The 26,817-nt window shown below is 40.2% G+C and overlaps 1 protein-coding gene across 4 annotated transcripts in view; it reads right to left on the bottom strand.

Moving 5' to 3' along the window:
* plce1 (phospholipase C, epsilon 1) overlaps positions 1-20,865 on the bottom strand; it is a 79,830-nt gene extending 58,965 nt beyond the window's left edge. Inside the window, exons 1-6 of one of the 4 annotated variants that reach the window (XM_084937705.1) lie at positions 20,645-20,865; positions 12,772-12,857; positions 8,725-8,888; positions 7,241-7,913; positions 6,675-7,091; positions 6,351-6,560 (exon numbers count right to left, since the gene is read on the bottom strand). In XM_084937705.1, the coding sequence (XP_084793831.1) occupies positions 6,351-6,560; positions 6,675-7,091; positions 7,241-7,867 (1,254 nt within the window). In that variant the 5' untranslated portion in view covers positions 7,868-7,913; positions 8,725-8,888; positions 12,772-12,857; positions 20,645-20,865. Of the gene's footprint in view, positions 1-6,350; positions 6,561-6,674; positions 7,092-7,240; positions 7,919-8,724; positions 8,889-12,771; positions 12,858-20,644 lie in introns of those variants that run through there. The other 3 variants (XM_084937703.1, XM_084937704.1, XM_084937706.1) reach the window with 3 other exon arrangements.
* Positions 20,866-26,817: the final 5,952 nt, after the last annotated feature.

Genomic DNA, 26,817 nt, shown 5'->3' with positions numbered 1-26,817 from the left:
GGATGGTTATCAAATTTGTTCCAGAGATGTAATGAAAAGAAAAAAAAATGTTCACTCATATACGGAGCACTCAGACTTGCTTTGAAACAAGGTTCATTTTTTTATACAAAAAAAAAAAAAAAAAAGTTAGGTCGAATGCAAAAAAACTAACTGCACAGACTGAGATTAAACTTTTAGCATAAACATGTTACACATTAACTTCTTCAGTCTGGAGAGTACTGAGGGCTATCTTCAGGTTCATATTTTCTTTTCAAACTGAATGTAAATTGTATGAAACTGAAGCGTGTGTGTATGGTTCTTATTACCACCAATGATAAACACAGGGGAAAATTGAGCAACTTAAATGTTCCTGTATTTTGTCTGAAAGAGAGAAAAAAAAAAAAACAGGGAAAGTAGTCGTGTAATGAGAGCTGAGGTCGCTCTATTAATCGACCCACGCAGGAAATGACATGCGTGTTCAAGGATTGTTGTTTTTGTGAATCAAACTTGACTGCAACAGATTTTGGTAGACCGCCTTTTAAACTGAGCTTTCTTAGCAACCGCAACAGCTACAACAATGCACACACAGTACAAGGAGCCAGGATGGATGTGACACCTTGTGTGTTATAAAATCTAAGTATTTTATATGTTTGAGTCTGAACAATTGTGAGCTGCTGTGCGTTTGTTTATTTTTAGTGTTTTAACTTTACAGCCCAAAAAATGTCAAGGCCAAACCAAGTATTGAAAAAACAAAAGCAAATTATTATTCCTACAGTTGAATTCTCTGCCAAATATCTATTAGAGAAGGGGTGTCAAACATAAGGCCTGGGGGCCAGAATTGGCCTGGCAAAGACTCCATATTTTCCAAAACTGTCCAGTGGACCAGATTGAAGGAGGGGATACATTTTTGGACTTTTAACTTTATTTTTATAGGTTTTTCAGCTTTTCCTGCTGATAAAGACCTCACTCACAGACATTCATACCAAACCAGAGTAATTAAGCAATAGATAAACAACTTAATGACAGAAAGGTTCCCATTTTCTACTGTATACTGTGAAAAAATTCAGTTAAAATGTTATTTTTTTATAAATATGGGACAGTGTGGGCAGTGAGCTACCAGAACTTGTCCGTAATTTTACATTTGGCATGTAGAAAAACTGAGACATGCTGTTGAAATTGCACTTCTTCATCCTATATTAAGATATTTCGGGGATTAAATGTGTAGTTAAATCTCTTAAAATTGACTGAAAGTGCAGTTTCACTCGTCTGGTCCATTTAAGATCAAAGTGGGCTGTATGTGGCCCTAGTAGCCAGATATTTTGTATTTTTAGCACCCAATTTAACAAAAAAAAAAATATAGATATATGTTAAAAGCAGAAAAATGAAGGAGTTAAAGAGTAGATCTATGAGTCAGTTCACTTGTTGAGACACTCAAGATGTTTGAAGAGTAATAGTTTCTAAAAATCAATTCTTCCTTTTCTTTCAGCTGCTCCCTTAAGAGATTGCTACAGCAGGTTATCTGTCTCCATCTCCCCCACTCTCTCTAACATCCTCAGTCACACCAACCCTCTCCAGTTCCTCCTTCACTGCATATCCATGAATCTTCTCTGTGGTCTGTGTGGCAGCTCTATCTTCAACATCTTTTGTGCAATATATTCGCTACCCCTCCTCTGCACACGTCCAAACCGTCACCCTTGCCTCTCTAACTTTGCACTAAACCTGAACTGTCTCTCTGAAATACTAATTTTTAACCCTGGTCACTCCCAATGAAGATTTCGGCATCTACAACTCGGCCTTCTGTCTTTTTGTCAGAGCCACTGTGTTCAAATCATACATCATAGCAGGTCTCAGCCTTCCCTTTCACTCTTGCCACTATCCTTATGTCACAAATCACCCCGGACACTCTTCTCCACCCATTCCACCCTGCCTGCTCTCTCTTCATTATCGCTCTTGTGCACTGTCTGTCGCTTTGGATGACTGACCCCAGGTAATAATGTGGGATCCAAAGAAAGAAAGAAAAGAAAGTTTGAAATCTAAACTTTAATCTGCTGTAAATAACTAATGCTTAAAATGTTCTAAACATTAGTTATTTTCATAGGCTAGAGCCTTTCAAAGCCTTCTGTTGGCTGCGTCAACAGTAAACACCTGAAAATAATCTGGTTCCTTGACAAAATTCTGTCACCACATGTAAGACTCCAGTGTGTGTGCTGCTAACAGTGAGGTGAAACTACTTAATTCACTTTGAAGAACTCTTTGAGCACATTATGGACTTCTGTATAATGTTGCACCTATGATTTGCAGCCCTGACTTGTTCTTCAGCAAACCATAAAGTGAGGCTCATTGATATTCTCATAGAGTTACATGTTTTTTCATTAAACTGCTTATCCACATGGGGTTGCACAGAGGTGCAGCTAGAAGGGGGTCAAGGGGTGGACTTTAATCCAGCTGATGTTGGGAGAGATGTTGAGCACACACTATAGTATTAAAGGTTGTTCTCCAAACCAAAATCGTGAAAAAAAATATTACTTTTTAGAGATGCAGCATAAAAAGGGAACGTGACTCTAACAACACATCACATTATCATGATTACATAAGTGAGCTGATTACATTTTAATGACAGCCTCCTGTTAGCAGCTGATCCATGGTACTGGCTTTAAAGATGCCTTGTTCAGCAAGCATCAGTGACAGCAGTTTTTGATAGACAGCACAAGGCATTTTAAATCTATTTTCCCACCACAGATATTCCTGGAAATGGAAACATATTGGCTGTAGATCTACTTATGACAAGACACACTGAGGAAATAGGAAAGCACAGAACATCCCCAGAGAGAACAATGTATTCATGCTCCTAAAAACTACTTGCATCCTCAGTAATGGGTAGAAGATATATTTATAAGCATCCATCTCCCAGCCCTATAACCACTTAGCCCATACAGCTCATGTTAAAGGTTTTTAATGGTCACTTACCACTTTTCCTGACATCATTGCAATTTAATAAAGGGACTCAGCAGGGCTCTAATTGGTAGACTCCACAAAGGCAAACATAAAATGTTTCTGGCTTCAGAGACCATTTGATCCTCATGCCAGGTACGTGTATGAGTGCTTTCACTCGCATAACATACTGAGACACTTCCCTTTCCTCTTATGTTACACTTCCCTGATACTTTTGGCAATTTCATTTCCAAAGACTGAATCATGGAGAGCATGAACACAGTTCAACAGGAAGACTGCCAATTATAGTTAAACTCTGATAAGGATTTTTGCATTTTATAAAGAAATTGGGATGCGGAGGAACCTTTTTTGAAAAATAAAGGTGCAAAACCACTAGACATAGTAGCTGCAGTATGATCCTAAAGAGCTCCGTTTGGTTTTGAGGGCTGTATTTAGGCAAGTGCACAAATGCAGATGTTAGAAAAGCAAACTCTGATCAGAGAAATAATAGTTTAAGATCTTAAATATTTTATAACATCTATGTACAGCTTGTACTGCAAGCAGTTTAGGCCACAGTTTATAGTCATGACAATGCATAGGTTTGCTTAGGCTCATTAATTACAGCACATAAAAACATTGAGGTTCACAGCTTTGTCTTGGGTTAATAGCCGTTTTGACTTCCTCTTCCCACCACCACCACGAGGTTTCTCACTTTTCTTCCATAGTAAATTTTCCTCTTTTTCCACTGTTAAAGTTTCATCTTCTCCTTCTCTTTCTCTCCTACCCAACTCTCCTTTACTCTCTTTCGCTGCCCTGCTCCTGTCCCTCCTTCACATAATCCTGTGTTCTTTGGCTTGCTTGATTAGCTGAGGCAATAAACACACGAACCCACAGGATACCTCCAGAAAACTCCTCAACATGATTACTGCAGAGTCAGGAGGAACACCACATGCAGGAGGCCCGCGCGCTATAAAGTCTGATTTGCTTAGAGGTGTGTTTGTGTGCACGAGGGCTTGGCACCATAGCGGACCGTAAATGTTTGAGGGTTTGCGTCAACAAATTTGTGTGAATCTTGTTAAAAATGATGCAATCACTTAAAATGCCCGTAACATTATGACCAGCTACCTGAAAGAAACACGCTGTTGTATAATAAAAAGCCTGTTGTGACTATCTGCTGTGTATCAGCCAGTAAGTAAGCAGAAAATTCATGATTTGGGGATCTTTGCATCTATGTCTCGCTGTATAATTTGGTAAATGGATGCGTTCCTTCTCTAATTCTTTTATGATCTTGATGACAACTTATTCCTCGGTGCTTGGTGTTGTCAGAGTTTCTCTCTTGACCCTTCACTGGAGGAACTCAGCTGGTGTTTTGACAAGGGAACTGCTGGCAGCTCCCCAGTTTTCAATAGGCTCATTATTAAAGCAGCTCTCCGTGGACTACCTAAGCCATAATTCTGCAACCACAAAGGATTCATAAAAACTCTTTGGCAAAAGTCAGAAACCACGCTGCAGCACGCACATGAGTGGAACTATGTGTGTTTTAATGGCATCAGTGCATAAGCGCCCACCACACGTGAGAAACTTTAGACAGTATTTGGCTCTGTTGAGGGAAAAAAAAGGAAGGAAAAAAAAAATCAAAATTAGGCGCACACGTATAACAATGCACATTTCAAAATTCTATCGTAAAAATGTAACACATAAAAAAAAAAATTTAAAAATCAAAGTCACATGCAGATACACACATGTTCCTGCACAGGCACGCCTGCACCTTCAGGATCTGATTTGAATTAAGCGATCTAAATGGTGGCGAGACTTCTGGTTATCACATTCATTAGATGCAAACTAAACCCCAGCCCCTAAAACCTTTCTTTTCCACTTAACTAGGAATCATAATATCTGAAGTGACACTGCTGAAATTCTGGCCATTCAGTCTTGTGCAATTTAGTGGTTGCACTGTATCGTTCAGTCTCCATGTGTTTCAAGTTTTTACAGGAAAAGGAGGAATAAGATAACAAAAAACAACAGGAAAGCATGCGTAATGCTGCTGATTCTCAGTCCCTACAAAATATGTGCACCTCTAAGGCTGGAAAGCATGGCTTATTTATCTACAGAAACTACTGCCAGCTAGTTTTCGCCGTTTTCCCTGCAAAGGTTGCTAAAGTTGAACAGCTCCTGCGAGAGGTTTTTATGTGTGTAAAACACTCTCTTGCTTGGAAACTTGATTTTTTTTAAAAAACAAAAAAACAGTAGTGTGTCTTGGATCGCTCTTTCGCTTTCTCTCTCTCTGTTGGGCTCAGTCTCCTTTCCTTCATCTTCCACCACTTTCTAACTGTCTCACCACGTCTTGCTCGCTCGCCCTCTCTCCAATTTCCATGCCTGTAACTTTAACGCAGATGCCAATCCTGCTCAGTCCATTTAAACTCACTCGGGTACGCGCACACACACACACACACACACACACACACACACACAGAAGGCTCAGTCATTCAGTCTGTCAGTAATAAGGGGAGCAGAACCAACAGAGAATAAATCATTTTTCCGCAGTAGGGGCCTACCCCGAACAAAAGAGCCAGTGTGTGCGCGCTTTGCCGTGTGTTTCAGAGTATGTCTCTGTTAGTCTATTTACATATTCCTTGAAAAAAAATTTCATCTTTCATATTTTGCAGGCAGCAATTTCAATGCAAACAGAAAAAAAAAACACCAAGAAACCAAGAACAATTTTTCCTCCGATGAAACAATCAATCATAAACACTCTTGTGCCACGACAGCTATTAAGTGTTAAGATTTGTTTTTTTTGTTTTATTCCCCACGGTAGCTGAGTTTGAAAAGCAAACCACACATAAACCCACAAAGCATAGATGCACCAGCATTGGTCCAGTGGATCAATGATGGAATAGATTTCTGCAGATTTATATGTAGGTTTATACTTTTAGCAAAATGTGGAGGGCTTGAATAAGATAGAGCTTTGCCATGTGGTCTCTGCTCTGTGCGAGTGAGGAGCTGATCAGTCCCAGCGGTGCGAAAAGGCAGCAGTGCAGAGAACAAGACAAGAACAGACGTGCAAAAGCTGCCCGGGGTTTTGGGTGGCCTTCATGGTCCAGTTAATAAGCTTGCCTATGTGACAACAATATATTGGACACTAATATATCACGCTCTGCTACTAGAGACTGAACAGCACATTTGCTGAACGCGTAAAAAAAGAAATCTTAATAACCCTAGGCTTAGACCAATTATTTAAAAGAACGGCTGGTAGCAAAGCTGTGTCTGAAATCCCTTTAGGGTGCACTGCTACAGTTATGTCTTAATGGAAGCATTTTAACAGTAGCGTGGGTGTGAAAGATAAACAACCCATGACAGGATAAATACAGAGCACCACTGTCCTCGAACAGCTTTAACAGCATGTACCTTCTTCCATTATCTGCATGTATTCACTCTCTTACCTGATGTAGTTTAAGTCCAGCAAAGCGCAGCATCTCTTTGCATCTTCTGAAGTCTTCTCCCATGCCCCGCTTTACGGTTAGCCATGTATCCTCCTTACTGGGAGTCCAACATCTGTAGTGAACAACCACGGCCCAGACATCTTCTGAGATGAGTCCCGACGGCAGTGTCCTGACAATCGCTCTGGTGCCAGTACACACCGACTTGGTCACCTTATGGAAAAGAGAGGCAGTTGAGATTACTTCTAAAGCCTTAAAATAAAGCTGAAAAAACACTGATTAATTAATTGATTAAAAATGATGACGTTAATCAGTTTAAACACATACCTTCTGATTATTCTTGCAGAACCGCCTCACCAGGACAGTTGAGCGCTCTTTACGATTCCGAATAAAATCATTATCCACATTATCCGAATGTGCTTCTACTTCTCCCTCATCACTGCTGTGATCCTGGCTGCAGTCCCTCGTCTCTTCTGTAGGTAACCTTTCATTGTGAACAGGGGTCGACGACATGGTTTCAAGAGAAGACCTTCGAAGGAAAAGTTTCTCCAAAGAGCATTTGTTAACCCGGGGCCTTCGGTTGAGCCTCTCTAAACTTGAGTACCCATCTTTGAGACAGTGCAGATGGATGTGGCCGTTTTGGTGACGCTTGCGGTGGACGGGAAGAGGAGAACTAGATGGAGATGATGTCAAAGAGCTCGGTTCGCTTGAGGAACTGCCCTGGGATGAGAGGTAGGGCGATGTCTAGAAGCATAAAACAAGAGAACAAAACACAGCAGTGTCTTGAGTGAGCTATTACATGGAGTAAAGCTTTACATTTATGGGACAGTGAGGGTTGCTTTGCTTATCTTAAAAATGCTATAAAACAGGGTTAGCACCATTTGCTTAATTACCTTGTGGAAAGCCAGCATAGACACAGGGAGGCTGCCGCGGCGGATGTGTCTGTATTTGGGGCCAGAGGGCCTGCAGCTGAGGCAAGGACTGTGAACAGGGCTGGAGCCAAGGCTTGGACTGGACCTAGAGCTGTGGCAACAGTAGGTGTTCGCATTGGTATAAGGGCTAGACTGGGTACAGGAGCTAGACTGGGTACAGGAGCAATGGGTGCTGCCAGTTCTGTTAGTGCCTGCATCCACGCTGTCTCCAGTGGTATCCAGCTGGCTCAGAGATTCCTCTGAACCTTTCCTAAGTACTGGAATCATTTCTTCAAGTTTCTTGCCAGTGGAGAGCTCTGGATAAGGTTTCTCTTTAGCGCTTATGACTTCTGAGCTGTAATCGGGGAACTCATATTTTTTGTCCAAAACAGTGCCTTCCCCACTGTCACACGATGACTTCCTACACAAGGGGAGAGAAGGGCCGCTCGACTGTTTTGATTGACACATTTGGTCAGCGTCTCGCCACACTTCCTGGCCATTATTTGCATGTTTGGCTTCTCTGCTGGGTCTGCTCCCAGCGGACAGAGGCGAAGCAGACTTTGCCAGTACCGCGGGCCCAGCCTGTGTCTGCGTTCCTTCAGTGGCCATCACGTCTGCCTGCGGTGTCCTGCTTTGTCCTTTTGTCTCCCTGCAGCTTGGAAAAGAAGAAACACTTTACTGATGATGACAGAATGTAGAAGAAATGCTGAAGCTGGTTTCTGGTTCGGTTTGGTTTTAGGGTTTTTTTTTTCTGAAAGTGGTTACACCTCTGTTAGAGCTGTAAGGATAAGTGGATTTGACGGACAACTATTCGGATGGTTTACAATTTCTGTTTTTCCTCTAAGTATCTTTGCATTTTGCACTCTTCAAAGATCAAAACAAGACATCTACAGGAATTATTACAACAACTACTGCTCACAAATTCCTGAAATCCTATAGAGAAAATCTGCAATAGAAGTCAAATAAATTCCTGTAAAACCTCTGAGATTCTTTGGAACCTTCCAATGTAATTCGTGATTCAGTAAGTCACGAAGTAACCGAAAGAGCAGAAAGAGGAAATGAAATTTGCTGGGGTCATAAAATAATTCACGTCATAAATTATTTGAAGTTATGGCATTTTCATGTTTACCAACTCAGCTGCTTTAGATAAACAGTATTACCAAGCCCGGATCAAGACAGATAGATTGTGCTTTAGCCACAATAACCCGCTTGTTTACATAATATTTATATTGCATCAATTATGTCGTCATTAATCTTTAATCACAAAGATCAATTCTATTTTAAAGCATGTGTTGCATTAAGCCCACACCTCGTTTTTATGCTCCACCATAGGCACAGGCCTTTGCTGTAGGAAATGATAGCTTCAGCTTCTGCTGACCTCTTGAGTGACTAAGATGCCACATCAGTGCTGAGCGTGCTCTGTGTATGAGTGTTGTGGAAACAGAAGCTTGTACAGCTGTACAAACCAGCAGATAGAGAAGCCAGCAGATAGGTGACCCTGGAGGACTCAGGAATTTCCTTGATAATACGGTCGCCGCCACAGCTTACAAGGCCACGTGTGTCCCTGTGGGTGCGGGGTCTGTCTCAACCTGGATGCGTATCTGCGACATAACTAACCACTTTTTAGGCCCTGGGATTGAGAAACAATGAGAACACAGACACATAAAAAAAGGAGTTAATATTGTCAACTTTTATGCCATTAAAACACATTCAGATATGACAAGTTTGGACAGCTAGCAAGGTTAAAACAAATAGAAGCAAAGGATAAGGAGTCAAACCAAAACTGAAAAACATATCATCAGCAAATCCAAGTTAAGGCAGTTTTTAGAGTTTTCTTCTGTGTCTCTTTTCTTCATCACATCAGCTTTAAGAACTAAATTAGTAAAGTAAATGATTACAACCCTAAATCTGAAAAAGTTCTGATGTAGTCTTTCTTTAAATTTCGACCACAGAACAGTTTTAAACTTCGCTTCAGTCCTTTTTAAATGAGCTTTGTCCCAGAGAACCAGTGGCTTCTGGGTATCGTGCTCACATGTGGCTTCCTCTCTGCGGGACCGAGCTTTAACCTGCATTTGTTGTTGGCATGGTGAACTGTGCTCCCAGGCAATAGTTTCTTGAAAGTGTTCCTGAAACCATGCAGTGATTTCCACGAGACAATCATGCCTGTTTTTACTGCAGTGCCACCGGAGGGCCTGAAGATCGCAGGCATCCAATACTGATTTTCACCCTTGCCCCTTGCGCACAGAGATTTCTCCAGTTTGTACGATTATATTATGCACTGCACTTGATGAGATGTTCAAAGTCTTCACAATTTTATATTAAAGAACGTTATTCTGAAACTGTGATAAACTTCTGCTCATCTTTACTTCTGAAACTGTGCCTCTCTAACACACCCATCATTTTATATCCAATTATGTTACCAATCTTTTGCCAATTAACCTAATTAGTTGTAAAATGTTCCTCCAGCTGTTTCTTCTTAGTACCACTTACTATTCCAGCCTTCTGTTGCTCCCATCCCAACTTTTTTGAGACATGCTGATCCCATCAAACACAAAATAATAATAAATTTATAACATCTGATAAATTTTCAGTGTTCTATTGTGAATTTGAAAAAATGGGTTTGCGAAATATACAAATTGTTGCATTATGGTTTTACATGGATTTCTAACTTTGTTGAAACTCTGGTTGTACAAACAGCATGAACTGTGGGAAGACTCATTTTACACTCATCAACCCAGCTGCAGCAGTGGCAATAAAACAGTTTGTCTTCATCTCTTAAGGTGTAGCACTTGTGCAATGTGCTCATGCACATAGTTGTGTTCATGAACAATTCATTTTATGGCTAGCAATAATCACAAAACATTTGCTAGCACAGTTGCACAGTGGCAATAAAGTGAGAACATTTATGAACCATGCTACTATGAAATATATCCTTAACAGATATAGTCAACCACAACATGTACACATACTAATTGTGTGGTGTATGGTATCGTCATGGTGGCCAGCAATGAATAAATCCAAAAACTAGCGTCCAAAGCCTCACAATTAGAGTGACCACAGCCCTTTATTCCCTGCCAAAATGTGTGGGCCTCAGCAGGAATGTGGGACCGACACAGAGAGGGTGGACCAGCAAGACATTTAGTGTTATTTTTCAGGAGAGAAAAAGGACTACTGATACACACACACATATCAAGGTGAATGTGTTTCATGTCTTTTCAAAGCTCCATGCTACTTTCAATCACACAGAACTTCGGCTAAAGGGATGAAAAAGGACAAGTGCTCCATTCATAAGCTGCAGTGATATCTAACCTCCATACAACAACTGCTGCTTTGCAGCTTAACTGTGGCTTTTTTGATCGGACTGATTTGATAACTGAATACGGGAAATCTTATAACCTTTAAAGAAGCAACAGTTACAGAAGGCACTGCTTGATTTTTCCTCGCTTTACTCAATACCGAGCAGATTTCACACAAACGAAACAGACAGTGCACCAATGACACGGCATTACTCTTATCAGTGCTGCAGAGAACATTTTAAAAGAATAAAAACTAGCTGCCAGGATATGCCAAGACGCAGGATTCCCTAAATATAATTTTAAAATAAGTAGACTTTACAGTTTACATTTAGAGACAGATTTACTCAACAGGTAAAAATACCATGTGAGCACAATCCTCAAATAGCGCTTAGAGGTGTGGTTAGTTTTTACAGATAATTTACAAAAGTTATTCTGTTTTCTAAACATGGGCACGGTCTGTTCATTTCAATATCAAGTGCAAAAATTAAGAAAAATTAATTTTTCCTTATAAACTATTCGAGCAATTTGCAGTAAAACACATAGTGCCCACATGCAATCTTGTCATTGTGCTCTCTTTGTAAATATCGACAGTAAATATAAAAGTACTTTTTTTTTTAAAAAATTTTTAACACTATAATATAGCAGCTTCTGAAAAGACAAACATGCTTTATATAATGTAATAATTTAATGAATCCTAGCAAATAATGTTAATATTGTGCTTATTAACCGAAACTCCAACACATGGACACAAACTGCCTGGAGCAGTCTTTGACATTTGCTCTACTGACATGGTGATGAGATGAGACAAATTTTCACCTCAATTGTGTAATAATTGCCAGAAAAGCCTCAGCTACTGTATGTTTAGGCTAAGAAAATCCAATTCAACCCCCAGGAGCTGACATTACTATCACTAGCAGCAAGTTGTCATGGTACTAGATACGATTTTTTTTATTACTTTGACAAAGATCGTTATGGCAGTCTGCGCCAACGAAAATCGCTCGAACCTATATGCGTCACAGTTAACCAACTGGTTTAACCAGAAATATCAAAAGTTTATAAAATGTGCAACATTAGTCACCTGCCAGAGTAGTTCCCGCTACAGTATCTGTTGTAACGTGGTCACTCCTGCTAGATATGAACTCAAATGAAATGTTTCACATTGCATTTTCTAAATAATGACTACAAAAAGTGTTAATTATAACACAATATTACTAAATATTCCTGCAAACCTGTGTGTGCCTGCCTCTATTCACAACTGCTCTAAATCCCTAATCAAGTTTTGCCTGTATGATGTGTAGAGCACCTGCTATTGAACTTGGGTGTGGTTTAACAAACTCTACAGCAAGTCGTGACAATGACAGTAATCAAAACAACACAAAAAAATGAAAAATGGAAGAGCGGAGAAATTAAATATGCAGAAGACATCTTCAAAAATATAGAAAGCACTGGTATCATAAATAGAAACCACGTGTTCATCATCTGCTGCTTAATGTAAGTGTATGAACAAACTGTCTTATATCTAAACTGTGACACATGTTAGGGCATGAACCTGTCCAAATATGTGTCATGAGGGCAGTGCTGGGATAACACTTCGATTATTCAAGGCAAAAACCTGCACGCTGTAGCTTTAAATCCTGAGCCATGTGCATGATAGACAGCTGTTGTTGCCATCAAATCACTCTGAAATTAGCAACAGGATAGCATTTCCACACAGCAGTTGCTTAAAATGGATCTGTGTGCGAACAAAGTGAGATTTGGCATTCAACTCATGACTTATAGAACAACTAAATTGTTCCTATGCGTTCAAGAAAGGTGAGATTTACAGACTAGAAATGGCTGTTAAACAGACAAAATATCAGCAGAAAGTGAGGGTATAAAAACAACCATGCACTCAAACGCACACATAAACACACACTGTTTAAAGTAGCTCTCGTTATCAACTGAACTGTGACCCTGGCTGGGAGAGTAAATGGCTCTTCCAGCCTAAATCTCAGCCTAGAGCTAAAAGCGCAGACGGAAACACACACCCGCGCTGGAAATCAGGTCACATACAGTGACAAGTGCACTGACCAAGAAAACACTCAATCACTTCTACTTCACTTGTTATTAAAATATTTTCCAGCAATCCTCATACCAAGCTTCTCATTTAACTTAAAAAAAGAAGAAAAAAGCTAAGATTACAGCATTTGATTGGAATTATAATGAGGCAATACTTACATTTAAAGTTAGATACGTGGCTCTGGGTGCTTTCTGCGTTCTAATTCTCCCGATTTACCAGGTGATTCAGGATTCCTGCTTGCTGTCTATCGGAAAGAGAGAGAGACAGAGACCAGATCAATGCAAGAGAGCAAGTGTGTGAGTGTTAAACAGCATGTTAGCATGTTAATCTTTGTAGAATAAAAAACAAAGTGGGCCTGTTTCTCAACCTAAAGTCACATCCTGAAGTTTTCTTAGGGCCATAAGACTCCCAGAAACCAATACCGGATATTTACAGTTTTAGACATGATGAAAAACAATAAAGTAAAAAGTTAAATAATTGAATGAACTCTTGCAGTTATTGAAAGCTCGCATTTGTTAACACGACCCAAGGAAAACTTGTGAACATCAACCACAACAGTGCAAAGGCTGAAGGTTTCTTTCTATATACAAGTCTATCCAATAGGATTCATTATTTCCCATGCTGCAATAAAGTGCAACACATGGTGATGAAAGCAAAAGGGTATGATCTCAGCACCTCTGAAAGTCCTGAAAAAAAAAAAAACTGGTCTAATCACAGTCAGATGGTTGACAAAGAGCTGAGTATGTGTTTTTATGTGCGTTGGCTGTTCCCTCGTTTATCTCGACAGTTTGGCTTACAAAGTGGAGCGCATGAAATATCGAGTAATTGTCAAAAACACAGCCACGGATAGCTTTTGCTTATCAATCAACTTAAAATTAAAAATTTAGTCAATAGAAAAACAATTAAAGTAGACTCTGGCACAGAGTTTAAACAGTTGCACACGATTTGTAGATATTTAGCAACTGGATTTTCCCAACCCAGTCTTCCACAACAGCTTTTCGGAATTTAGCCTCTTCTTCTGTGTCTTTGTAGAATCCCAAACAGACTCGTGTCATGTTGAGATCAGTGCTCTGTTTTGGCCATGACATCCATCACAGGACTCCTTCCTCTTGCTGTCACTAAAATGGTTCTGTAGATCTTAACATTACTAGATATATCAAAAAAAATAGTATGTCTCTAGTCCACATTATTCTGTAAACTTATCTGGAACATTGATACATAGTAATAAAGAATTTTTTTCACGTGGTACAAAATTGAGACCCATTTACGTTAAAAAATGAAGTTTAAAATTTATGTCAAATTATTGTATTACCATTTTAAAGGCACTTCTCGTATCAACCAGTCAAAGGAGACCTATTATTCTTCTCCTTACTTTCTGGCATATCCATTCATCTATCCATATGAGTATGAAATTCTTTGAAAACAAAAGCCGAAGTTTTAGGTTGTTCTCCTTTCTAAACATGGCCTTGTGCGAAAATCTTAAATATGACAGACAAGTTTGTCCTCAAACACAGAAGCACGACAACCAGCTGGTCAAACCTTCTGCCTGCAAAGCAAATCCAATCAGAAAAAATGCTGGTCATAGGAGTGCGTGACCTTGAAGGTAGCTAAAGCAGCTTGTTTCGGGCACTAGATGAGGGGCTACAACTTAAGCACATAAGGATTATTTTGAACTGCAAGTTATACAAAGCTACTTTCATACTTGGAACATATGTGATGAAGACAGAAGCAGTTAAACAGGTTTGGTATTATTAAACGAAATGTGAAATACATTTCCTTGAGTTCTAAAGTTACAGTCGATTAATGGCCAGATAAATTGTTTAGCAAAAAGCCAATGGACTGATATTAGTTTTGGATTCAGAGTTAGAAATATAATGACAATTGGACAGATTTTAGATTGAAGAAGAAGTATGTATCATGTGTCACTATATACTGCTATGTTAGCTTAATGCCATAATTGAAATTTGACATTTCAAAGTAAGCAACCTTCTTAACTGAAGACATTCCACCTATCAAAATTGTGGATTTGAACACTAATGCTCCTTTTGTGTAACAACTCTTTGTTTCATACATATTAAACAAAAGGAGCTGCAATTTAGCTAAATGAGTTTGTCTCAGGAGGTAGAACAGCCTCTGAATATCTGGCCTCAATCACTCTATGTGAATCCCCTCAACAGGGGGCTTGAGTGTTGCATAAAAGCCTTTTTTTTCCCTAATTTTCATTCATGAGGGATTATTTCACAACTCATCCACACGATGACTCACAGCCCAGGATGTGATTAGATTCACCCTTACATGGAGCACAGGAATGCAAATGCCAATCAGTGAGGTAGAAAGGAACAGTGTGGGTAGTGGTTTAGAAAAAAAAAGAGAAAAAAGCTCTTTACACTTGATTACTACTATACGATTACTTTTTAGGCAAACTTTAATATTGCTTAGTAATTGGGAAAAGGACAGTCAGAGAAAATGGCACTGAAGAAGTTTGAACATAAAACGAGATCTACATTCAAACAGACCTGAAATGCCACTTATCCTCCTGAGCCTCTAAAATACTCTGCTAAATACTGCCCAGGGAGGTTTAACATTGGATCTTTAGCATTCCAACAGCACAAAGAGTAGGCCAAGGAGAGAAGGAATCCCCTCCTCTGTTGTGCAGGGCGGGGGGTGGTCGCAGAAAAAAGAAAAAGGATGTCACAAGAGTACAAAAGGATGACGCATCACCCAACTGTACACAGTAAAAATCCAGGTTTCAAGCAGATTACTTCTTTAGTCACAAATACCTCGCTGATGCCACGAGAACTGTAAAGAAAAAGAAATGATTTGGAAACAAAAACACAAGGTTGAGGTGCCATAATGGGAAAGTTAAAAAGAGTCTTCTGGAAACCAACAGAATCATGAAATCACTTACTTTCGAAGAACTCAGGACATACTTTAGACTATATAACTTCAAGTAAATGTTTAATAATGATGTGGAGCTGTGCTGGAAATTCAAACTGTGCTATACAGCCAAGTGCAAGATCCAGTAACAGAAACTCCTCCTGCAGTTTGCACTCTTTGGGACAAAGAACACCCCTCCTTCTCTCTAACATGGGGCTGGAGAAGAAAAGATGCATCATATGACTACAGCGAATACAATAGAATCACATTCCTTAACGGTTTTCACAGTTGAAAAATGAAAGAAGAAAAGAAAGTCGGAGTTGGTGGGAAGATTTAAAAAAAATATGCATTTCACAATGTAACAGAAACCACGTCTGACAAATAAAGAATGAATGTTTCTATTTACAACATGTGCAAGACATCTTTATTTGTGGGTCGTTTTTTTTGTTGTTGTGGGGTTTTTCTTTGCATTTTGGGCAGAGAAGTACTGATCTGGCTCAAGAAATAGGCATTCATCCATAAGATGACGTGGTTCCAGTTCCACCCCGAAAAAGGTTGTGTTGCAACCATGCTAATGCCCGAAGGTAATCAAAAGAAAAATCTTCTGTAGTGCTTCTGCTGCTAAAACATTATGATATTACACAATTTTATCTTTAAAAAATGTAAAGAAATGGAACTGACCCATACCAGACAGGCAGAACTTGGCCAAATTTGGAGCAGAAATTTGAAATTGATTTCCACTTGGCCTGTAAATAACAATACACTGCAGTTTATCCATAACCAGAATAACAGGATGTCATCTCCCTTCATTACAGTAATTTAAGGCGTGTATCAACAATCATTCAAATCAACTACTGTTAAACATTTGGGACCTAAAATGAATCACAGTCCAGATTCTGATGGGTGTTTATATAACAAGAGCGCAGGTTATGGTTACGATGACTTTAATGAGCGAAAGTGGGAAGGTTTCGGATTCATCCGAAGAGGAAACCTACGTACACCGAATCCGTCATGAACAATCAAAGCTAAAGAAAGGAATTTCTTTGATTCTTTAAGATTGGACTAAAACCCATCCACCAGATCAGCTTATAAACAAGCAGACAAGTGCTTGAGAAACAGGAATATGAATTGGATTATGGATTAAAGTGTGAACCTTCCCGTCATTAAAGTATATTGCTGTCAAATTGACCTAGATAGTGCCCAAAGAGCGAAACAGAAATTCAAGTCTGTAGTCTTTTGCAGGTTAATTTTAATTTTACAGTGACTCCGTCTGTCAGTAAGCAAGTGGCTGGTTTCACTGAGAACAGAACAGACTTTTCATGCAAAGGATCTGGAGAACATATGGCTTTGATTAGAGGGCAGGGCAGAGAGAGACGCCAGTGGAAACTGCAGAAAGAGAAAGAGGTGCTGTGTGAGTGCATGTGTGTGCATATATCTGGTTGTGTGTCCAACGGTTAGAGGGCTGCTTCCAAGAGTGTTGTCACGGTGGATGAGCCCACGCACACTAGTGTATATGTGGCGTGAGCGTGTGCTCGTAAACAATGGCACAATAAAAGATGACTCAGAAGTGGGATTGCTTTGTAAATGTGTGTGTGTTTGCGCGTGTGTATCGGCAGCAACACAAAGAGTGCTGTGGTGGCATGACAAATGTACCACCGTGGCCATACAGCGCTTTGCATATGCTACAAAACTTTCACTATAGCCTTGTGTTCTCTGTACAACAACAACAACGTGCTTCCAACTTAAAATCAAATGAACTTCATCTGTGAAGTCTCCTCCCTGTAATCTGCTTTTTTTTCTCCAAAGCACATCAAATTTTTGGGAAAAGGCCAATAACTGTGTGAGAAAACATATGCTTTAGCTACAGCACCAGTCAGGATCTCTGTAAAGTATTTATTCTGTGCAGATAATTAGTCAATTCCCAGTTGTTGTCAAGACAAGCCCAAATCAAGGTAAGTTCCAACCTGACATCAATCTGAGTTAATGGAAAACTGGTTTAACACTCAGACCTGTTGCATAGGATCTGGACTGGTTGTATTGGTTTCACTAGACAAGACCAAACAAATGACATAAGCTTAGTGACACATCGAATAAAGCAGGGTTTACAAATTCAGCCCCATGGTTTAGCTCAACATTTCGAGGACTGTGAGCCTCATCATCCAGTGGCCCAGCCCTACTGGCACACAGCAAGCATTAATAGTCCGGTATGGCATTTGTGAGTTTGGCGTAGTGACACATGGAGCTGGAGTTTCTCCACCAAGAGCAGATATCTGAATCAGACATTGGTCTCATTCTGATTCAAATAGTGAGATCAGACATGGGTTATATGGGACAGATCGATTTAATTCCAGTCTGTGTTTAACATGCAAGTGGTGCACTGGTTTGGAGGCGTTTCATGTCTGCTATGCCAGCACCTTTTGTCTGTATTAGAGGTGGAACGATCGACCGGCCAGGGACCGGAGTCGGCTGTTTTCCAATGTTCTTGGCCCGGACCGGTCGACCGGCTGGTCAGCCTCACGTATGCCCCATTATAAGCTGGTCTATTTCATGCAGCATACACATGCTTTATACACTGGCCCCAGCTGTTTGTGCGTATTTCACTGAAATAGCTCTGCATGGTGATGGTTTGTAGAGGCAAGAGAGTGATTTCCCAGCAAAAGACAAGCAAGGAAAGTGTTTGTAAGTAACCCAATGTGCAGCATAAGTCATAGACACTCATATACACTTTGTCAGTGCTGGACTGGACCCCTTTTTTGGCTTCAGAATTGACTTAATTCTTCATAGCACAGATTCAGGATGGTGCAGGAAACATTCCTGCGAGATTGTGGTCCATACTGACATGATAACGTCACCCATTTGCTGCAGAATTGTTAGTTCGACATCTGTGATGACAAGCTCTCGTTCCACAATGTCACAAAGGTGCTCTTTTGGACTGAGATCTGGTGACAGTGAAGGCCATTTCAGTACAGTGAACTCACTGTCTTCTCCAAGAAACCAGTTTGAGATGATTTGAGCTTTCAAGTCATGTAATGTGTTATCCTAGTGGAAGCAGCCATTAGAAGGGATGGACATGAACAGCAAAAATATTCAGGTAGGCTGCAGAGTTTAAATGTGGCAAAAACACATCCCCGCACTTCTACACTACCACCGGTAGTCTGAACTGTTGATACAAGGTAGGATGGATTGATACGTTCATGTCATGTACACCAAATTCTGGCCTTACCATCTGAATGTGGCAGCAGAAATCGAAACTCATCACACCCGGCAACGTTTTCCCAATCATCCATTGTCCAGTTTCGATGAGCCTGTGTGATTTCTTGTACTTAGCTGACAGGAGTAGCATCTGGTGTTGTCTTCCGCTTCTGTAGCCCATCTGCCTCAAGGTTTAGCATATTGAGCAATCAGTGACGTTTTTCTGCATACTTTGGCTGTAAGGAGGGGTTATTTGAGTTACTGCTGCCTCCCTGTCAGGTCAAGGCAGTCTGGTCATTCCATTCTCCTTTGACCTCTGACATCAACAAGGAATTTTTGCTCAGAGAATTGCCACTCCATGGATGTTTTCTCTTTTTTAGACCATTCTCTGTAAATCCTAGAGATGGTTGTGCAGAGAAATCCCAGTAGATCCCCTTTTTATAAAATACTCAGATCAATAACCATCATTCTCATGCTTCATTATACTTTTAGCAGGTTGCCTTGACAATGTCTACAGGCCTAATTGCACAGAGTCTCTGCTATGTGATTGACTGATAAGTAATTTGCACTAAGGGGCAGGGACAGGTGCACATACTAATGATGATATGTTGAAAAACGAAAAGTGGTCCAGTGGTCCTTCCTCGCATGTAGCAATCCAGAGTAAATAGTTTGCCTCAGACACCGCACCACATGCTTTAGGTGAAGGAGCAACCTGGAATGCAAGCATGCATGGACACACCAGACACACTACATGCACATCTGCAGGATCAAACAGACTTTGCACTTAGGAAACTAGAAGGTTAAAGACCAGCTAATATCAGGTCTGACTGAGTCAGGCAAGGATCTCTGTACTTTACTTCCTCTGTACATGCCTGAGTTTATGGATGGGAGGATGCACAAGTAAACACCAGTTTTTTAAAAACAAGTCCAACCAGACCATTCTTGTCTCTCTCAGATTTCTATCTCAAGACACCATGTTCCCCAGCTTCAGTCATGTGCCATGATGTGATGTCGAAACACACAAACTGGGTGGAACTTAAATAAATATACAAAAACAAGCCATGTTAATGTGGGAAGAGGAAAAAGTTGTATTTGTAAAATAAACCATCCCCTCTTTACGAACGCTGTGACGTTCAGTTCTGTCAATATCCATCTCGCTCAATTTCATGGTGATTTTTTTTCCTCTGGCCAGAAAAAGATCTACTTATTAGCTCAAAAACACCACACACTACTGATGTAGAAGTATGTATCTCACTATATGCTTGCATTTCTCACTGTGGCATGTTGTGTGCACTATTATCCTTATATATCCTTGCATATTTATTTACTTTCAAATGTATGTGTGTCCTTCCTGTTTCTCGTTCATTTGAATGCGGAACAGATTCACCTGTTGACTTAATGGCAACTTCTGAAGCAGCATCACATGCAACTGAGGTTGAGGTCGCTTTTGCCTAGGGGTGTCTGGGGGTGGGGGTGTAAACAGTGACCTCACCTGTCAGACTCAAAAATAACACGCGTGAGAGGACACGCACCTCAAGTAAAAGATCAATAATAATAATAATAATAATAATAATAATAATAATAATAATAATAATAATACATTAAAAAAACACAAAGCTAACTTTAGATATAAATAAGTTATCCATACAAAACACTGCAGATTAAAGCACACGTGCTGCTTCTACTCGTTAGAAGCCAGTAGAAGCCCATTTTTAACACAGAAAAGTGAAACAATGTCAGCCTACATTCATTTCTAGCACTCGGGTCAAACAATGCAACAAGTTTTATTAACGGACTTATTTGGGTACATGCTGAACTCCTGGACATCAGTTTGGGAACCACGGATGCTACGAGCCAACTTTACAAACAAGCCGCGCGCCCTCAACCAAAACACTCACCATAGGTTACCTAAACTCAACGTGAGTTGACCGTTTGAGGACACCGTGACACAAACTTACTTACCAGTCGTGTCAGATCCACTCAGCATCCACCTAAACGCCGCACGAAGACATGCACGGCGCACTTTGTGCAAAGTTTTCGGTGACCGACTCGCTTCACAACTCTCGCCGATACAGTTGATGGTGCAGCTCGTGCTGCGGTGGGAAAAACCGCTCTCTGCTGTGCTGCATTCAGTGGCCCTCGGAATACTGCACCCCAAATGCATGCGTAACACTAAGACAGGGATGTCAAACTCATTTTACGTAGTGGGCTAAATACAGCCCACTTTGATGCTAAGTGGGCTGGATGTTAAGTGGAAGTCTCTCATTGTAAAAAAGTTTAATTACACATTTAATCCTTAGATATCTTAATATAATAAAACGTGTAATTTCAACAGGACATCTCTACTTGATAAACAAAAGCTGCTGTAGTAAATTAAAGACATCTGGCAGTATGACTCTTTGTGTTTAAGTTGTAAGAAATACTCGTGTAAAACTATATAAAACTTATTTAGTTATTGAGTTATAATTCACTAAAATATAACAACAGACATTTCTATTGTAAGTGGAAAAAAGATGAACTTTACTGTCATTTCTTTTTCTTTCTTCTTTTTTTTTTCTTTTTTTTTACCAAATTACTTTGGTGTAGCATGGATGGCCACATGGGTTTATCTTTATCTGTAAAGATAAAGCTATAAAACTTTTCAAACTATAGTTCAAAGTCCAAAATTTATGTCTTCCTTCACGTTTGCTAAAGCTGTCCAGTTGGACACGATTGGAGTATTTGCATGGCCAATTCTGCCCCCCACACCTTATGTTTGACACTCCTGATTATAGAAAGTATATCAAAAGAACATCCTGGGCTTTCTAGTGGTACCACATTCATGGGGGTTTAACTTACAGACAAGACGGAAATTTGTTTTTAAAATGCTTTTATGGGAACGAATTAGGTTAACTAATAACATTTTTGTAGCTATTATGATTCTATTGCTACAAACCAAATTGATTCCTCAATTTGAGATTTTGAATGTCAATTTAGCAGGATTTGAGAAAGGCACAGTAAATGTAACCCTTTCAAAGCCAAACTTTTATTCATTGTTCTTTGTGGTGGACAGCAGGACAAACTGCCTCTCATCAGGTGATGAGATGGAGGATGGCCAGACAAGAGTGGGAAAGTGAAAGCTCAGACAAGAACCAGCTTTTCAGTAGCGTGAGCAGGAGTAAAAGTGATGGTACTTATCATCCATTGTGGATACAAAGCAATGTGTAACCTAGGGCTCTAAAGTTTTATAGCATTACAGTGTGTAGAAGGTGAAATAAAAACCTTTCAAACTGAATTTGCACACATATACAAACACACTTGTATAAATGTAGAGTACATAATCAGCTAAAAGTCTGACTTCTCAAACAATTTGCTCTGCTCATGAATTTATTTTATTCATTTACTTTGCTAAAAGTGCAAATCCACCTCCCCTTTCTTTATCAATTCAGTTTCAAACAGACTGAAACCAAGGCGCTCTGATTACCAGATTTATCAAAATATGCCAGAAAACACAAACCAGAGGAAGGCGCTCGTCGCTGAAGGCAGCCTCAAAGCTAAAAATGTTCTTTAGCACATCTGTGCCCATGGCATGACTCGGATACCCTAGCATCCAGCTATACAGTTATAGCCATTTCAGTAAATCAGGACAGATTCTTCAAGATCAGGCAGTCCATCAATGAAACAAATGATCTTGATGTCTCTGATAAGGGTAAAAGAATAAAGCCCTCTGGAAGGCAAGAGGCTGCCTCAATCTGCCGGGATCATGGAGGGCCTGTGGAGATGAGCAGATGATTCCCTTCGCAGGCTGGCGTCATGTTCTGAAGTTTGTGCCCGATCCCCCAACTTAGCCTACACAATACTTATCCTTAATGAACTCCAGGTGTTGTTGTTTTGCCCCAGCTTGTGCTCCTCAAAAGCCAGTATGTCCTCCTGACATTTCACTTTCCTGCTCTACTGTCTGGCCCACCTTGACTTTATCTCCTGATAAGTGTGACTAAGTCAGTCCTTTCTCACTGACTCAGCCCTCTGTCATCAATGTTAATGGATCTAACAGCCTAACTATGGTGACCATTTGGTGTGCAGGGAGCAGTTTAATCAAAAAGCTCACCTACGACAAATTTGTTAAAATCATCTTTAGGTATTCAGATGTGTTTCCTTCATTTAACTGTTTCTTTCAAACACAATACTTAAATTAGCTATGAAATGAGATGGCAAATCTAAACATGTTAATCTAGTTAATATAAGTACACTGGGTTGGGTCAACCACACTTTTGCCTTCAGATCTGCCCAGATGATTTGTGGCCTAGATTCAGGATGATGCTGGAAACATTCCTCTGAGATGTTGGTCCATATTGACATCTTTACATCACACAGTTGCTGCTTATTTGTCATCTGCACATCCATGTCATGAATCTCCCATTGCATCACATACCAAAGGTGCTCTACTGGATTAAGATCTGGTGGCCGTCAGTTGAGTACAGTAAACTCACTGCAGCCTTTGAAAAGGCAGGGCATAAAAGGATGCACATTATTAGCAACAACTCTCAGGTATATTGTGACATTTCAATGATGCTCATTTGACAAAGTCTGCATGTCTAAATGCACTGATCCATGTTATTGGGTGATTACATAGGCATGTTAACAGCAGCTGAAACACTATACCCAAAAAAGTGGCCAGTGAGTCGTTTGTTAGTACTCTGTGTGACTCAATAAAACTGCAAAACAATGAGTGCCACTGTTTGGCTCATATCTCAGTTAGAGTTGGCAGTATGTTATCTTAGGCGGGACCAAGATCCGATAAAAATCCTGCCAAAGTAAAGGTCCAAAGCCAAAAATTCACTTATCTCATTCTTTTTTTATAATTATTATTATTATTATTATTATTTCACCTCTTTTTCATCCATTCCTTATCTGCTCAAGAATTTGTGTGTGTTTAAGACTTTTGCACAGAATAATTTATAATCCCTGTTTTATATAGTGAATATGCTCTATATAGGATCAGCACACTCAAACTGGGTGGATATTTGTTACTGTAAAAGATGGCAGAGCAGTCCTTGACTAGAAAGAGAGAGCATATTTCTCCCATATTGGCTTGTCCTTGTTGGCTCCCTGTTAAATCCAGAACTGAATTTAAAATCCTTCTTCTCACATACAAGGTCTTCAATAATCAGGCCCCATCTTATCTTAAAAACCACACAGTGTTGTATCAGCCCAATAGAGCACTTCATTCTCAGACTGCAGGCTTACTTGTTGTTCTAGAGTATTTAAAAGTAAAATGGGAGGCAGAGCCTATAGCTTTCAGGACATTCTTCTGTGAAATCAACTCCCAGTTTGGATTTGCGAGACAGAGACCCATTCTACTTTCAAGAACTTGCATTTTTTGATAAAGCATATAGTTGGGGCACTGAACACTCTTTTAGTAATGCTGTAATAGACCTGGTCTGCTGGGGGTCTTCCCAAGATGCACTGAGAGTTTCTTCTTCGTTTACCTTTTTTTTCCCACTCAATATGTGTTAATAGACCTCTCTGCAGTTAATCTTTAGTTATTATTAATCTCTGGATCTGTTCCACAACATGTTTTTTGTTCTGTTTTCCTTTGTCCGTTACCCCTAACCAGGTTGTGGCATATGACCTCGCCCCTCCCAGGTTCTGCTGGAAGTTTCTTCCTGTTAAAAGGTAGTTTTTCCTTCTCACTGTCACCAAGTGAATGCTCATAGGAGCTCTTCTGACTGCTGGGGTTTTCTCTATAATAATTTAGGATCTTTATCTCAAACTATAAAGCACCTTGAGGTGAGATAAAATTCAGTTGAAATGGCAATGCAGGTAAATGCTGCAGATGCGTTTGCCTGCTCTCGTCATGACTGTTTTTTTAACACATCAAGCCAAACCGCAGTATTTCCCGTAACTGCAATATGGCCAATAGCACCTGAAGGCAGCATTGCTTTCCCTCATTTAGCCAACTGAGCCGTAGACAGGAGGACAATAACACTTCTCCTATGTAGCAGGCCTACTGTGTGTGTGTGTGTCACTCTATTGGAATGTCTGGCAGCAGTTCCTTACCGTAGCCAGTCATTCACTTATTTATGCCGCATGTCCTATACATTGTTGCCACTAGCTCAGAATGATTCACTCCAGTCAAACGTTTGCAAAGCTCTTTACGACCATTTGGTTTAACTCAGGGGGCAATCGCAGAAATCATTTTGACAGCCGACTCCGGTAAATAGCTGCCCCGGTGCAGCGTCTGTCCGCATGCTCCATCAGCTGCCATCCTTTGATGTGTCTCACACACAGAGATCTCACCTCAGCCAGATCACTGTGAGGCACTAGTTCAATCAAAAGACGAATAGTTTTGGAATCGCGCAATGCTTTCTTCCGACAGATAAAGACGGGATTCATGGGAGTGTCTTGATTGTGTCATTATTTTAAACGATTATCATCGCCCGGGACTTGAAATGAGCGGTGGCCCGAAAAGCACGTGCTCAGCGTATTACTGCATCTATTTCAACTTGGAAAATGAGGGATTTTTTTCCCAATCCCCCCCTCTCCTCACCCACTCCATTGATGGGAAATCTGATGCCATCCGACAGGAATGTGCAACCCTTCCATCCCTCCAACTCTCCTCCACCCAGGAGCGTGCAAAGTGCAAAACCTTTGGGAATCCCTGGTTCCCTCATGATTAAAAAAAAAGGGAGAAAAAAAAGAGAGCGGGTAGCTCTTCCAACAAGTCAAATGTGACTTAAAGCTTCCCCACACTACTTTAAAATCTGATAAAAATCTTTATCCTTTTGAAAATTAAATTCAGAAATCTAACTGAAGCATTAAATGCAATGCAGGATTTCTTGGGGAGAATATTATCTCCCGTATTTTTGTGGAATATAAGGAATATAATAAATAAATTAATAATAAGAAGCAGATAAAGGAAAGACGCACCACTCTTTTCATATTTACATATGTTTCAGATATCTTTAAAAAAAAAAAAAAAAAAAAAAAAAAAGAGCGGTGGCCCGAAAAGCACGTGCTCAGGTTAAGTTTTTAAGCTTAACTGAAGCGACAGTCAGTACATACACATATCCCAGAGGGCACAGTCTCACTTTGCTGTGGAAAAGTCCTCCCATTTCTCACGGAGTTATCCAGGAAACCTTAGCACGTGGGCAAAAAAGCCTCTCTGCCTCGACAAACTCAGGCACGCTTTGAGTGTCATGACTGCCCGGAACAAACAGCGACATTTTATTTTTTTTTAAGCACTTTTCCTGGATTCTGTTGCAGGCGCAGGGCTGCTCCATTCTTCCACGGGTGCTGGAACTTTGTAGATACATCTCATCTGCAGTGCGAAACCAGGTGTTTCGTGGAAGATGACTTTTGAAACATAGGTCTGAAGATACCATGTAGGGAGGAATGGATTATGTTACTGACTTGATGCCTGTCAGACACTAGAAAACACAAGTGAAATCGTGCTCCACAACCATTGTTTTTCTTTTTAATCACCGTTGTATAAAAAAAGCACTCTCTCACAATGTGAAGCCCGTACTATGCGCCTGTGGCACTTTTACTTTAACTGTGGTTTATTTACTGTAGAGTGGACTACTTTTATTCCTCATCCTCGTCTACCCATCCAAAGTTTTAAAGTGGCACTACTGATGCGTTCAAGGGCACGTCCTTATTTTTGTGGATCCTGCCCTCTGCCGTCAGAACATAACCGTTACATATGCATGACCTTCTTGCTGTCCCGGTGATGTCATAATGAAGAGACTGATTGTAGCTGAAGCACAAACGCAACTACTAGCAGAGTGGAAACGGAGCCATCTGCTGCTGTGATGAAACATATTTATCCAGATGCTGGATCTCTCCAGATATCTTGCTGGATGACACTGCCTCTTTCTTTTGGAAGTCGTGTTAAGGTAAGCATATTTGAAAGTACCCTGTACCACTAACATTACAATACCAAAAAAAAAAAAAGCAATATTTCCAATTATTTCTCCCAGATATTCTTTCAGAGGCGGGGTGCTTCAAAGCCATTGTTGCACATGTTTTGGGGCGTTTTTTGCCTTTAATTTGCCAATTTATTCTTTACCTCAAAAACAAAGAGCTACTCTGTTTTAGTTCAGCCTTTTCGCACTTCACCTAGCTCGGTGCCTGGCTGAAGAATTACCCTGCAA

This window comes from Perissodus microlepis, chromosome 8 (genome assembly GCF_051167445.1).
Source record: "Perissodus microlepis isolate ML-2025 ecotype Zambia chromosome 8, ASM5116744v1, whole genome shotgun sequence".
Lineage (NCBI taxonomy): Eukaryota > Metazoa > Chordata > Actinopteri > Cichliformes > Cichlidae > Perissodus > Perissodus microlepis.
The sequence above is the reverse complement of the archived record's forward strand: the minus strand, read 5'-3'. Positions and strand labels throughout refer to the sequence as shown.